This window comes from Geotrypetes seraphini, chromosome 13, assembly GCF_902459505.1.
Source record: "Geotrypetes seraphini chromosome 13, aGeoSer1.1, whole genome shotgun sequence".
Taxonomy (NCBI): Eukaryota; Metazoa; Chordata; class Amphibia; order Gymnophiona; family Dermophiidae; genus Geotrypetes; species Geotrypetes seraphini.
Window position 1 is genome coordinate 8,214,840 of NC_047096.1, and position 15,053 is coordinate 8,229,892.

Genomic DNA, 15,053 nt, shown 5'->3' on the forward strand with positions numbered 1-15,053 from the left:
TGAACCGCTTTGAACTTTTGGTATAGCGGTATACAAGAAATAAATTATGATTATTATTCTCTTGCTGTGAACTGGTTGGGCAGTATATAAGAAAATAAATAATTATTATTACTATTATATAGCCAGGGACTTACTTTGTACCTGGGACAATGGAAGATTAGATGATTTACCCTGAGATTTGATCCCACAACATCCCCATTAGGCCACGCCTCATCATCTCTGATTGGTTCTTTGTTTGCCAATTAACTTGTGCGCGCGCCTCCAAACCTACCTAAACCAGTGCAATAACGGTGGAGAGTAACGGTCAGGCGGCTGCCTAGCCCTCTCACGGTATTTAAGGAACCTGCTAGAAAAACACTGCCCACCTCGGCTTTCTTCCCCTCTTATCATTCTGACTCTTATTCATAAGAAAATGTCGACCACTGAGGCAACCCCGCCTCCAACCGCCGTCGGGACGGAGCGCGCCGCACGTCGTAAGCGCCGTGACGTCACGTCGGCGCGCGCGAGCCGTGCGTGAGGAAGCGCTGGCGGCGTCGCTTGTGTCGTTCTTCGGCGGAATGCGCGCTGGCAGTGGCGGGAGCGCGCACTGAGCGGGGAGGCGCCCCCGCCCGCTCTTCGCCTCCGGTTCCCGCGCTCGGTGCTGTGGAGGAAGATGATGGCGGCGGCCCGGCCCGGCCCCCGCCTCCGGCCTCCTCCTCCGTTGCTCCTCCTCCTCCTTCTTCTCCTGCTCAGCCCGCCGCTCCCCGAGGCCTCCTGCCCCGCGCCCTGTTCCTGCAGCGGGCACACGCTGGACTGCAGCCGGAGGAAGCTCTCCCGGGCGCCGCCTCTGTCGCTCGGGATCACCGGCCTGTGAGTACTGAGAGGGGGAGGGGGAGGGGAGGCCTCTGTGTCCTGTTGCTCGGCGGCGCTACATGTCATGCTGGGCCACTTAGAGAATGACACAAGATCCCTGTCCCATTCCTGCAAGCTTTCAAAGCGTCTGAGGCTGGTGCAGATGAGGATGGAGCTTAGGCATTGGTGGAATGAGGCATTGTGACATCACAATCTGAGCTCTAGAATGTTGCTACTTAGGCTTTGAAAGTGTTTGAGGCTTAGGCATTGGTGGAATGAGGCATTATGACATCACAATCTGAGCTCTAGAATGTTGCTACTTAGGCTTTGAAAGTGTTTGAGGCTTAGGCATTGGTGGAATGAGGCATTATGACATCACAATCTGAGCTCTAGAATGTTGCTACTTAGGATTTGAAAGTGTTTGAAGCTTGTGCAGATGAGGACGGAGCTTAGGCATTGGTGGAATGAGGCATTATGACATCACAATCTGAGCTCTAGAATGTTGCTACTTAGGATTTGAAAGTGTTTGAAGCTTGTGCAGATGAGGACGGAACTTAGGCATTGGTGGAATGAGGCATTATGACATCACAATCTGAGCTCTAGAATGTTGCTACTTAGGCTTTGAAAGTGTTTGAGGCTTAGGCATTGGTGGAATGAGGCATTATGACATCACAATCTGAGCTTTAGAATGTTGCTACTTAGGATTTGAAAGTGAGGCTTGTGCAGATGAGGACGGAGCTTAGGCATTGGTGGAATGAGGCATTATGACATCACAATCTGAGCTCTAGAATGTTGCTACTTAGGATTTGAAAGTGAGGCTTGTGCAGATGAGGACGGAGCTTAGGCATTGGTGGAATGAGGCATTATGACATCACAATCTGAGCTCTAGAATGTTGCTACTTAGGATTTGAAAGTGAGGCTTGTGCAGATGAGGACGGAGCTTAGGCATTGGTGGAATGAGGCATTATGACATCACAATCTGAGCTCTAGAATGTTGCTACTTAGGATTTTAAAGCGTTTGAGGCTTGTGCAGATGAGGACGGAGCTTCTATGAATAGGGCAGAGACAGAGCTCATGGGGACGGGGTCAAGGCCTTTTGTCAGTCTGCGGTGGGGGTGGGACACACTCTTAGACCTGTTGATCTTTGGAGGTCCATGTAACATTGTAAATGACAGCAGATAAAGAAACGGTCCATCCAGTCTTTCCAATAGTTACACACATTATAAATTTATGATTACATTTTTTTTTTCTTTGCTATTTCTGGCATAGACCGTAAAGTCCACCCGGGTTATGAGTATCTACTGCCAGGTTTGGAGGTGGGGGCTAGAAATGGTTTTGTTTCAGCAGTTTCTAGGGTCATTGCTCACACTGTGCATTTGCCCGGAAGAAGTTTTGCCTTCGACTTACAAACTTTTAGTTATTTTACACAACCTTGTTGTCCGCCATATGACTCTTTAATTGTGATATATTGGACATTTCTGACCCCTGAGGAAGGAGTGTTTTTCCGAAACACGGACCGCGTTGGGTCCATACTACATGTATATGAGAGTCGCTTCTTTGGATTACAATTTTATATATATTTTTAATAAACATTCCTGAACCTTGTACGTTCCATTCTGCAGTCCTCTTTTTGCAGACCAGTTGGATTTCTCTTTGTTTTGACTATGGTCCTAGGAACATTTATGCCAACTTATGATGAACAGAAGCTCTAGATGTTTGTTAATTACTGGAGCTATACTGCAAATTCTATATATCAGCTTAAAGTTGCACTGATATGTTGCTTAGAGTGAAAGTTTTATTGGAAAAAATACTAATTCATCAAACAGACATTTCTAGCAGTTTGCATCTTGAACTGTAAAGTGGACATGGTTATAATTGGCAATATTTATAAGCAGAGGCCCATGTCGAAATGGTGGTAGATAACCAACCCTAATTTGTAAATGTTCCTGTCGGCACAGTTTATCAGATCAGAATCCTAGCTTGCTAAATGAAGAATTCCTCATGTTTCTCACAATCTAATGGATTTTTGCTGGGATTTGCTATCACGGTATCCACAATGCCCTGTATATTTAGGTGGATGAATAGATGTCTCCCTCTTTCCTCAAGAAGTTTCTTTGTAGATATGTCTTGGCTTTCCACACACGATTAGAAATGAACTTTCTTCTAAGTGAGGGTATGTTAGATAGGATCTCAGCCTCTCAAATGCGCTGCCAGTTTTTGCTTTTATGCTTGGATTATATAAACAGAACCTCTTTTGGAAGTTCTAAGATGCAATATGTACATGCTAGATTTTCTAAAGTGTGGTCTTTATCTACCTTCATTTTTTTCTGTTTCTTTTTGCAATAGGTTCTGTTTTATACAAGGGGATTTATTTACTAATAATGCATTTACATATTTTAGTAAATCCAGGTCAAGTTGTGTTTGTAAATTCATTTTAATCCAGCTGGTAGTGATCAAAACATCTGTGATCCTTTTGTTAAGAAATCCTGGAGTCAGTATTTAAATACGTTCTAGGGAAGTATGTCGCGGACTTTAAGCTGCAGCATACAAATCTCGGGGAAGCAGCTGGAGTACACCCAGAAATGCGTGGATGTCAGCGCGATGACATCACACCAACATCTGAGTCCCTGAGCCTCCTATTACTGCTGGATGGGGAGGGGGGGGTGCTACAGAAGGAGAGGTGAAGAGAGGGAGCAGAGGTGCATTCATTAAGAAAGAAACTCCATTTAAAAAATAGGATAGAAAAGAATAAAAGCAAAAGTTAAAAAATATATATTTTCCCTAAAATACTAAATAGTTAACATCTCAATAACAATTTTAATAAGAAACAAACGATCAAATCTCAAGAAACCTTAATTAATACATATAAGAACATAAGAAATGCCTCCGCTGGGTCAGACCTGAGGTCCATCGTGCCCAGCAGTCCGCTCACGCGGCGGCCCATCAGGTCCAGGACCTGTGCAGTAATCCTTTATCTATACCCCTCTATCCCCTTTTCCAGCAGGAAATTGTCCAATCCTTTCTTAAACCCCAGTACCGTTCGCTGCCCTATAACGTCCTCTGGAAGCGCATTCCAGGTGTCCACCACACGTTGGGTAAAGAAGAACTTCCTAGCATTCGTTTTGAATCTGTCCCCTTTCAACTTTTCCGAATGCCCTCTTGTTTTTTTATGTTCTGAAAGTTTGAAGAATCTGTCCCTCTCTACTCTCTCTATGCCCTTCATGATCTTGTAAGTCTCTATCATATCCCCTCTAAGTCTTCTCTTCTCCAGGGAAAAGAGACCAGTTTCTCCAATCTCTCAGCGTATGAAAGGCTTTCCATCCCCTTAATCAGTCGTGTCGCTCTCCTCTGAACTCTCTCGAGTAACACCATATCCTTCTTAAGGTATGGTGACCAATACTGGACGCAGTACTCAAGATGTGGACGCACCATTGCCTGGTACAGCGGCAGGATAACTTCTTTCGTTCTTGTTGTAATACCCTTCTTGATTATCCCCAGCATTTTATTCGCTCTCTTGGCGGCCGCTGCGCACTGTGCCGTCAGCTTCATTGTCATGTCCACCATTACCCCCAATTCCTTTTCTTGGGTACTCTCATTCGATAACATCCCTCCCATCGTATAGCTGTGCCTCGGGTTTCTGATTCCCACATGCAATACTTTACATTTCTCAACATTGAACTTCATCTGCCATCTCTCTGCCCATTCCCCCAATTTGTCCAAGTCCCTTTGCAATTTTTCACAGTCCTCCTTTGTCCGAGCTCCACTAAATAGTTTGGTGTCGTCCGCAAATTTTATTATCTCACTCTTTGTTCCTGTTTCTAGATCATTTATGAATATATTAAATAGCAGCGGCCCGAGCACTGAGCCCTGCGGAACACCACTCGTGACCCTCCTCCAGTCTGAGTAGTGTCCCTTCACCCCTACCCTCTGTTTCCTACCCGCTAACCAGTTTCTGATCCATCTATGCACGTCTCCGTCCACCCCATGGTTCATCAGTTTCCGGAGTAGACGTTCATGAGGCACCTTGTCAAAGGCTTTCTGGAAATCTAGGTATATGATGTCTATGGGGTCTCCTTTGTCCATCTGTTTGTTAATTCCCTCGAAGAAGTGCAATAAGTTGGTCAGACACGATCTCCCCCTGCAGAAACCATGTTGGCTGGTTATCAGAAGTTCGTGTTTTTCAAAATGTTCATCAATTTTTTCTTTTATTAGTGCTTCCGCCATTTTCCCCGGAACAGAGGTCAGACTCACCGGTCTGTAGTTTCCCGGGTCTCCTCTTGATCCCTTTTTAAAGATGGGCGTAACGTTGGCTATCTTCCAATCCTCCGGAATCACACCTGTTTTCAGAGATAGGTTGCAAATTTGCTGTAGTAGTTCCGCTATTTCCTCCTTTAGTTCCTTCAGCACCCTTGGATGGATTCCATCCGGACCCGGGGATTTGTCAGTTTTTAGTTTTTCTATCTGTCTGCGCACATCATCAAGGCTCACTTCTATGGATGTTAACTTTTGTGCTTGATTTCCATTGAAGAATTGCTCAGGTTCCGGTATGTTGGTTGTGTCTTCGTTTGTGAATACATACAATTAAAAATTTTCCATATAAAAAATTAATCATTATATAAATACAGATTACAGTCCTAGACTTAATTATTAAATTTGAGAAAGCCAATTGAAAAAAATATGCTTTTAGGTGTCTCGCAGCACACCTGAAATTTGCCGGGGCGCACAGTTTATGATGCACGGTTCTAGAGGTTCTATGAGATTGTGTTTAGAGCAAAGGTGTTTTGTAAATCTCGGTTGTCTAAGACTTTATATGCCCTGCAAAGGCAGAAGGCAGGTTGTCCACACATGCTCAAAAAAAGAACCTGTCTATAATTTAGGAAGTAATAATAATAATTTATTTTTTTTGTATACCGCTATACCAGAAAAGGTTCAAAGCGGTTCACAACAAAAGGAAAAATACATACAGTCAGTGTAGTTAAAAATAACATAATAAAAACAGTCAATTAAAATTGGAATATATCAATTGAGATACTCAGCCACTGCTGAGTCAGACCAGTGGTCCATCATGCCCAGCAGTCCGCTCACGTGGCAGCCCTCTGGTCTAAGACCAGCACCCTAACTGAGACTAGCCCTACCAGCGCACGTTCTTGTTCAGCAGAAACTTGTCTAACTTTGTCTTGAATCCTTGGAGGGTGTTTTCCCCTATAACAGCCTCTGGAAGAGCGTTCCAGCTTTCCACCACTCTCTGGGTGAAGAAGAACTTCCTTACGTTTATACGGAATCTACCCAGAGAATGCCCTCTTGTTCTCCCTACCTTGGCGAGGGTGAACAACCTGTCCTTATCTACTAAGTCTATCCCCTTCGGTACCTTGAATGTTTCGATCATGTCCCCTCTCAATCTCCTCTGTTCGAGGGAGAAGAGGCCCAGTTTCTCTAATCTTTCGCTGTACGGCAGCTCCTCCAGCCCCTTAACCATCTTAGTCGCTCTTCTCTAGACCCTTTCGAGTAGTACCGTGCCCTTCTTCATGTACTAAGATATGAACATGTAAAACAGACGTGTGTCTAACGATTTTCTAAAATCGGAATAGGAAGTAGCCTCTTACATTGGTTTTCCAAGCCTTGTATTCAATTTAGCGGCCTGGAATGAAAAAATTATGTCAAAGAACTTCTTATATTGACAGGATTTTATAGAGGGATAATTGAATAGGGAGAAGCAAGATAGTCTGGTAGCATCCCAAAAACTGTTTTGTAACAAATACAAGAAAACTTAAACACTAAAATGTTTGTTGGACTTCTGCATATCTCCAGGATCCCTAATACAGTGGTACCTTGGATTACGAGCATAATCTGTTGCAGGAGCATGCTCGTAATCCAAAATGCTCGTTTATCAAAGTGAGTTTCCCCCCTGACACGATCTGGCACCCCCCTGCCACGATCCGGCACCCCCCCCGCCACAATCCGGCACGGCACACCCCACCCCAATACGATCGGGCACCCTCCCGCCACGATTGGGCACCCCCCCCCCCCCCGCTGCTTCTTACCCTCATCTGGGCACCCCGAAGATCGGCCTCCTCGTCTGCTGGGCCTTGAGCATCTGAGCATGCTCAAGGCCTGTACCACTGTATTTCAGAAGCAAAAGGCAATAAGTTCATTGCAGAGAAACCAAGCAAAACTTTTTTTTTTTTTTTTGCATTTTCACACCAATTGGCCAGAATGCACTGACTTCCGTCTGCCGTTGCAGACCAGTATAACCATAACCCTTTCTTGGATTTATATTCTGTTTAAAATCAGCAGTAAGATGTAGATTTTGCCAAGCATTCTCAACCCAGTTCACGGATTAATGAAACAAAGCCAACATAGATTTAATTAAGGAAAATATTGCCTCACCATCTACTACATTGCTTCAAATAGTAACGGGGTTTAATGCTCCTTTGAACCTTCTTAAAGGGGCCAAAACTAAAGTACTGTTAAGATGCCCTCTTCCAAATCCCTTCTTCTGGTGTCTAGCAGTTGGAGTAATGGAAGTTGAATATTGTTGTATTTTGAAATATTTCCTATATTTCTTATCAGCAGCAGATACATTCAGAGACAAGTGGGTTATGACCATCCACCAGCAGGCAGCGATAGAGAACACAAAAGCTGAGTTCTGTCATATATAAGCCTGACAAGCCAGTATTCTTTCTCCCAAAGGTGGGTGGATGGTCTCTCACAAGCTCCTGGTCTTCTTGGCTACTTTTCTTCTGTTCTGAGTTTCTTTTCACTTTTAGATAATGGCAGTAATTTTATATAGGCCTTCAGTATATAGTGCAACATTATATATGTTCAGGTAGACATACAGAACGTAACATGAGAATTGCCATACTGGACAGATCAGAGGTCCTGTTTTCAACAGTGGCAAATCCAGGTCCCAAGTACCTAGCTAGACTGTAAATCATTGCTTTTTTCAGAGCTTACATTGGCAATTGTACTGATCAGGCTGAACTGTACATGGTGTGGGGGCTTTGTGGGTCAGTCTTAACTAGGGCTTATTTTTTGGGGTAGGGCTTATTAGGAGCATCTTTAAAAATCATGCTAGGGCTTATTTTCGGGCAAACAGGGTACAGTATAGTGATTTTTGTGCTAGTCTTTGAAATTCAACATCACTTGGTTTGGTTCCCCTTGTGTTGTTAATATTGAGTTGCACTTTATGAAAACCTCTGTTATGTCTATAATAGTCTCTTCAAAAACCATGTGCAAAGTGTCTTCGTAAAAAAACTTCTCACTTTGAAAAAGCAAAAACGCATCATAAATTTACCTGGGCAACATGCTCCAAAAAATTATTGTTAGTGGATTAAAGATCAGCTTCTGCCAATATTATGGAGCCCTTAAATCAGTGTTTTTCAACCTTTTTACACCTATGGACCAGCAGAAATAAAAGAATTATTCTGTGGACCGGCATTGGTCCGTGGACCGGTGGTTGAAGAACACTGGGCTAAGTCTTGGGCCAGACCCCGCCCATCTCTACCCAATCTCTGCACCAGACCCCACCCCCATAATAGTACTAATTGCACCTTGCACGTCCCATGCCTCATCTGGAAGCCTTCCCTGTGACTTTGCAACATCAGAGAGAAGGCTTCCGGTTCAGATGCAGGATGCTCGTAGGAGCCACTGCCCTTGGCTTTGTGCACTGAATCAGTTAGGAAGCGGGAGCTGGCTCGAAGATAACACCGCATCGATCGCACCGTGGACCGGCGGTTGAAGAACTCTGTTTTGGGCCTGATGCCCTGTGGACCGGCAGGAAATTTCTGTGGACCGGCACTGGTCCATGGACCGGTGGTTGAAGAACACTGCCTTAAATGACTAAAGAATTTTTTGAGCAATATTTATTCTGTATAGCATATGACATAAGTTTTTGTTGTGCGCGATGGTTCTTTAAAATGTTTAAATATCAAAGTCAATTTCTATATTATTGCTTTTTAGATTGACATGGGGGGGTCTTACATATTTCTGTAGAAAAGGTAGCACTTTCATTTCTCCTTCCTCTTAACCGCTAACGTTTTCAAACGTAGCAGATCTAAAGACAATCCGTTCTCAGCGGTACTTTTTCCAGCAACATTTTTCAAATGTGTTTTGCCATTTGGTACTGTAAAGCAGGGATCTCAAAGTCCCTCCTCGAGGGCCGCAATCCAGTCGGGGTTTCCGGATTTCCCCAATGAATATGTATTGAAAGCAGTGCATGCACATAGATCTCATGCATATTCATTGGGGAAATCCTGAAAACCCGACTGGATTGCGGCCCTCGAGGAGGGACTTTGAGACCCCTGCTTTAAAGTGTGTGGTTCTTACCTCATTGCGCAGAACATATAAAGTCTAAAACTCAGCTCTTTCCTATCCATAATCCCAGTTGTTTTTAGGGCCTGACACATTGTCTGAATTATTTACACTCTGCTTCTCAACGCTTACATTAACAGCACCTCTGGCTCAGTAGGATATGAATAACTTTTAATAATTTATTCTTATACCCCATGGATTACTGTGTGTGTGAGATGCATTGCCAAGGTCATCTCTCTTCAGTTTTTATGCCGGTAATATTAAGATTATTGTGGTATGATGGTGTTGCAAATTGAGTGATTTTCTGACATACAGGGAAAATTATGATCTATCGTAACCTGTAATGGTGTGCATTTTATGGTTTGGGGATATTGCTGAAGGGTTATCGGGTAAGATTTGCCTCTTTGCGCATGATGCCAAAGTCTGCAATAGAGTAGACACACCAGATGGTGTGAATAACATGAAGAAAGACCTGGCAAAGCTTGAAGAATGGTCTGAAATTTGGCAGCTAAAATTTAATGCTAAGAAATGCAAGGTCATGCATTTGGGCTGCAAAAACCCGAGTGAACGGTACAGTTTAGGGCAGGGGTGTCCAATGTCGGTCCTCGAGGGCCGCAGTCCATTCGGGTTTTCAGGATTTCCCCAATGAATATACATGAGGTCTATTTGCATGCACTGCTTTCATTGTATGCTAATAGATCTCATGCATATTCACTGGGGAAATCCTGAAAACCCGACTGGACTGCGGCCCTCGAGGACCGACATTGGACACCCCTGGTTTAGGGGGTGAAGAACTTTTGTGCACGACAGAAGAGTGGGACTTGGGTGTATGTGATGATCTTAAGGTGGCCAAACAGGTTGAAAAGTTGACGGTGAAAGCTAGAAAGATGCTAGGTTGCATAAGGAGAAATATGGCCAGTAGGTAAAAAGAGGTACTGATGCCTCTGTATAAGACTCTGGTGAGACCTCATTTAGAATATTGTGTACAATTCTGGAGCACCTTCAAAAAGATATAAAAAGGATGGAGTCGGTCCAGAGGAAGGCTACTAAAATGGTGTGTGGTCTTCGTGATAAGGCGTATGGGGACAGACTTAAAGATCTTAATCTCTATACTTTGGAGGAAAGATGGGAGAGGGGAGATATGATAGAGATGTTTAAATACCTATTTAATATAAATATGCATGAGTTGAGTCTCTTTCATTTGAAAGGAAACTCTGCAATGAGAGGGCATAGGATGAAGTTAAGAGGTGATAGGCTCCGGGAGTAATCTAAGGAAATACGTTTCTACGGAAAGGGTGGTAGATGCGTGGAACAGTCTCCCGGAAGAGGTGGTGGAAACAGCGACCATGTCTGAATTCAAGAGGGCCATTTTGAAGAGGTGAGCCTGCCGGACGGAGGGAGTAGGCATCCCTCTGGCCAGACTTGGACTGAGAGGTATAGGGGGTTTTGCGGCAGGAGGGAATGGGCATCCCTCCTGCCTGGGGGTGTCAGGGGTGGGAATCGCCGGCAGCAGGAGGAAGTGGGCATCCCTCCTGCCGGGTGGGGGGGATTGTTGAGAGGTAGGAATTACCAGTGGCAGCAGTGTATAGGCATCTTTCCTGGGGGAGAGGTTTATCAAGGAGGGGCCAATATTTTCTGGCAGGTCTGAGCTGTCATAAACCTTACTTTAACCTAAAGTAAGGCTATGACAGCTCAGACCTGCCGGAACATATTGCCCGCAAATGTAAGATAGCGAGGTTAAGAAAGTACCCGGCGATAATAGAGAATCGCTCACAGTGCCTGCTGTAATACATTTGCATGGCAGAGTCGGAGTCTGCCAGGAAGCTCGGGAAAGATCATGGTGAACCCTTTTGAGAATTGGCTGGTAGAAAACTTCCAGGCTAAAGCGTCTGGATCCGGTTTCACGACCCTCGTTAAAGGCACGGTGGGTTTTGAGAATCTCCCCCCCTCAGTGGGTGAATTGAGATCCCTCCGATTGCAGTGACTACTCTAGACAGTTGTGAGTGAACATTTATAGCAGTAGATTCCATCCCTGAGTTGTTTGAGAGCAAGAGGAAAAAAAAATACTGTACATCCCTGCCATTTTTTTCACCCGACCACACTATTAATTACTACTACAATTAATTATTTCTATAGTGCTACCAGACGCACGCAGCGTTGCACGGAGTCACAGAGAAGGAAAAAAACCATTCAGGTATGGCTCCCACAGTGGGGCCACACCAAAAACCATGTAATCATTCCTCAATAATGACAAATAAAACAGAACGGCTTCGGAATCTGACTCATCCTATCCTGGCTAGTCATTTTTGAGCATAAGGACACAGTTAAATTTTGTCTGAAAAGAAAATCCATGTGGAAAACACATTCCAAGGAAATGAAATAAAGTAATTGCTGCAGCTGATAAGTTATTATTAAAAGTCAGACAGTATGTATCCTAAGCTTACTCTTGCTGAAAGTCTGCTGAAAACAGAGTTTAGACTTGAATCCGTTAGCATTGTTAAATTATTCAGTGTTATTAAAAGGTCTTAACAATAAAGGACTTTCCCCAAAACATCAAACAGGATAGATGGATAAAAAGTTGTGTTCATGAAGCCAGAAATTGCAAGCAATATGGCTGTCTTTGCTAGGACCTGCCCCACTTAGTGAGCTGAGATCATCGTACAGGTGCCCAGCTATGACTTATCTCTGTTGCATAGTCTGCATTCAGAGCTTGAACGATTTTCGATTTTAATTCTTCCTAAATTCTTTTAATTTTGTAGTTTTGTTGAATGTGTACCACCCAGGGTGGACCTCTTCTGCTCCATGAAAAGAGCATATAAAATTTTATAAATAAATGTTATGTTTTTAAAAAAAAAAATTTATATACCGCATATACAGCCAAAAAAAGGATCAAAGCGGTTTACAATAAAGAATCCCAAACAATTTTGAAAAGAACTCCCCATTCAAATAGAAAAGGAAAGAAAAAAGGAAATTTGGGAGGTTCTTTTTAAAATACATGACCTTCTCTAACAATCAATTTATCAATATTAAATTTAATTAATTAATACGGACTACAAATTTTATTAAAAACAAGTAAATAAATAAATATAAACTGCAGTCCCAAACTCATTTCTTCAATTCAAAAAAGCCAGTTGAAAGAAATGTGCTTTTAGATATCTTTTAAAATTTATGTAATAATAATAATCATCATCAGTTTATATACCGCAGGGCTGTGAAGTTCTATGCGATTTTCAAAAATTACAATTAAAAGAGAAGTTGGATATAATTAGAAAAATTAAATAAGCCAATATGTACGATTCTTCTTTTCTCAATTCTAAAGGTGAGGAGGGGCATAATAAAAAACCCCATCTAAGTCCCCTTTTGGCCTAGACCAGGGGTGTTCAATGTCGGTCCTCGAGGGCTGCAGTCCAGTCGGGTTTTCAGGATTTCCCCAATGAATATGCATGAGATCTATTTGCATGCACTGCTTTCAATGCATATTCATTGGGGAAATCCTGAAAACCCGACTGGACTGCAGCCCTCGAGGACCGACATTGGACACCCCTGGCCTAGACCCTAAATGCTGAAAGTAGAAGCAGGAAAAATGTCCATTCTCAAAAAAAACATCCAAAAGGAGTTTTTTTTTTTATTATGGCCTGCCTCTACGTTCAGCTATTTAAACGCCCATACTACCACTACGTCTACACTAACAACATATAATCAACCAAAAAAAAGCCTAAGTCCTAAACGCCCAACACAAGAGCTTTTAGGTGAAGGAGGAGCCAGTCCTTCGCCTAAAAGCTGGATTCTGTAACCAGTGTCTGTCAAAAGAACATCGGTTACAGAATCCATCCCCCCCCCCACCAGCAATGATTGCGGCAGGAGAGAGAGCCAATCTCTCCTGCCGCGATCCACACACACTCTCCCCTCCCCGATTGGATCGGGCAAGAGGGATGGATCCCAGGCCTTCCTACCCCAAGGCAGACCCCCCACATCCGGTCCCTCCCCTGCTCCCCCGATTGGCTCACCCCGAACACCTAACCGGCAAGACCCCCACACCCCACCCACATGTGAAGAACATTGTACGGACGGCAGGCCATTCTCAGAATGGTGGGCTTAGGGCCTGATTGGCCCAGGTGCCTCAAGCCCCGCGCACAGGTGGGCCCTGAGGGTGCCAATCAGGCCCTAAGGCCCGCCATTCTGAGGATGGCGAGCCAGATGGACGGATGGGTTTGGGATCCGTCCGTCCAACGTTCTTCAGGTACAGGGGGGATCGCGGGGTCAACGGGAGGTCTCACGATCTCACCTTGCAGTGCCACGATCGTTGCTGAGGGTAGGCATGTTGCCGGGGCCGCTGAGCTGATCGCAGCTGCCGCGATCAGCTCAGCGGCCCCTTTTTTGGCACTTAAACCTGTTTTGACTTGGTCTAAGTCAAAACGTATAAGTGCCGACTAGGCAACCTGTCAAAAGGTTTGGTTATACATGCTGAACAACTCAGGACTCTTTTTACTAAGCTGCTAGACGCTAATGCCTCCATTGAGCTGGCGTTAGTTTTTCCGCATAGCGCGGAGGTTAGCACGCGCTAATCTTCAGCAAACGCTACCGTAGCTTAGTAGAAAGAGCCCTAAGTGTAGGTCGGCCTACCTCCCGCCCTTTCCCCTCCTCTAAAAATGCCTCTTTTCGCCTAAGCTGGTTTTAGATACGTCTAAAACCAGCTTTGGTTATGGGTACTTGGACGATCAGACTTTTTGATCGTCCAAGTTCCCATTTAGGCCACTTTGTAGATGTTTGTTCTTTTTTTTTTTTTTATTATGAGCCCCATACTGTTTAAAAAATGCATGGTCTCTAGTTGAGGCAAGATGGGCCTTCGAAATATGGGGAACAGCTGCCCTATTCTCATTCAAAGATCGTAATAAATATCTGTCCTCCTGAGATACTTATTGGCCTTGATTGGTCCTGAATAATGTATGAATACTTATTCAGAACCAGAGCTTAATAACACATTCTTTATTGTATATATGCAAGCTTAATGACAAATATGTTTTGAAACATGCCAATATAAAGCTTCTGACGTACAATTGAACATTAGATTTGCATTTCTCATGGCTTGTGGTTCAGCTGAAGGTGAAAATGTCTTCACTTACAGAGGGATTTGAATCCAGCTGGCTGACACACAGCATTCGGCTGTAATGGAAATATTGTTCTGACGTGTCTGCCCTGTTAACAGCATTTGCAACATGCTGATGAGCTGTTCTCTCTCTTCTGGTCTTGACTGTCTGCACCGCTTTGCAAATCCCCTTGTGCCAGCCAGTTGACACTGAACACTCAGACTGTCAGCACGAGTGGGGTTGGGTTTTATCTTTGCTGAAAGGGAGCCAGAGGTGTCATGAAGCACTGCATTAAAAAAAAAAAAAAAAAAAGAAAAGTTATGTTCAAATGCTTGGATTTGTCTTCTAGCAGAGGTTTTATTGCATTTTTAAATCCTTGGGCAAAAGAAAATTGTGTTATTGAAACCGGTTTATTGCTCCACCTTAGAAATTTTGACTTGTTTTAAGTTTCCTTTTCTCTTATTCTAACTCTGAGGTTAGTGATATTTTTAACCTAACTTTGTGTGGATTTGTTCAGAAAGTTGATTTATGTTTATCCAGATTTTATATTGTCGTTCTCCAGTAAGCTCTAGAGGCTTTGAACTCTCATGATGATGTAATGTAGCATAGCACTAGATGCAGCCTTTGGGAAATAAGGTGGAATGATATTGACAGATTCTCATCTCTGCCACTGTCAGTAATAGAAATGCGTGGTTTTGCATGCAATGGGAAGGAACTGTACACATTAACCTTGGGTAGAAATGAATTTATTGAATACAAATATCTATTAAAAATAAAAAAAACATTTGGTACAATCAACCAATCTGTCTTTGGATTCCTACCAGA

The 15,053-nt window shown here is 43.6% G+C and overlaps 1 protein-coding gene across 1 annotated transcript in view; it reads left to right on the plus strand.

Moving 5' to 3' along the window:
- Positions 1-404: 404 nt before the first annotated feature.
- LRIG2 (leucine rich repeats and immunoglobulin like domains 2) overlaps positions 405-15,053 on the plus strand; it is a 53,065-nt gene continuing 38,416 nt past the window's right edge. Inside the window, exon 1 of the mRNA XM_033918332.1 lies at positions 405-849. Coding sequence (XP_033774223.1) covers positions 653-849 — 197 coding nt within the window. The 5' untranslated portion in view covers positions 405-652. The remainder of the gene's footprint in view (positions 850-15,053) is intronic.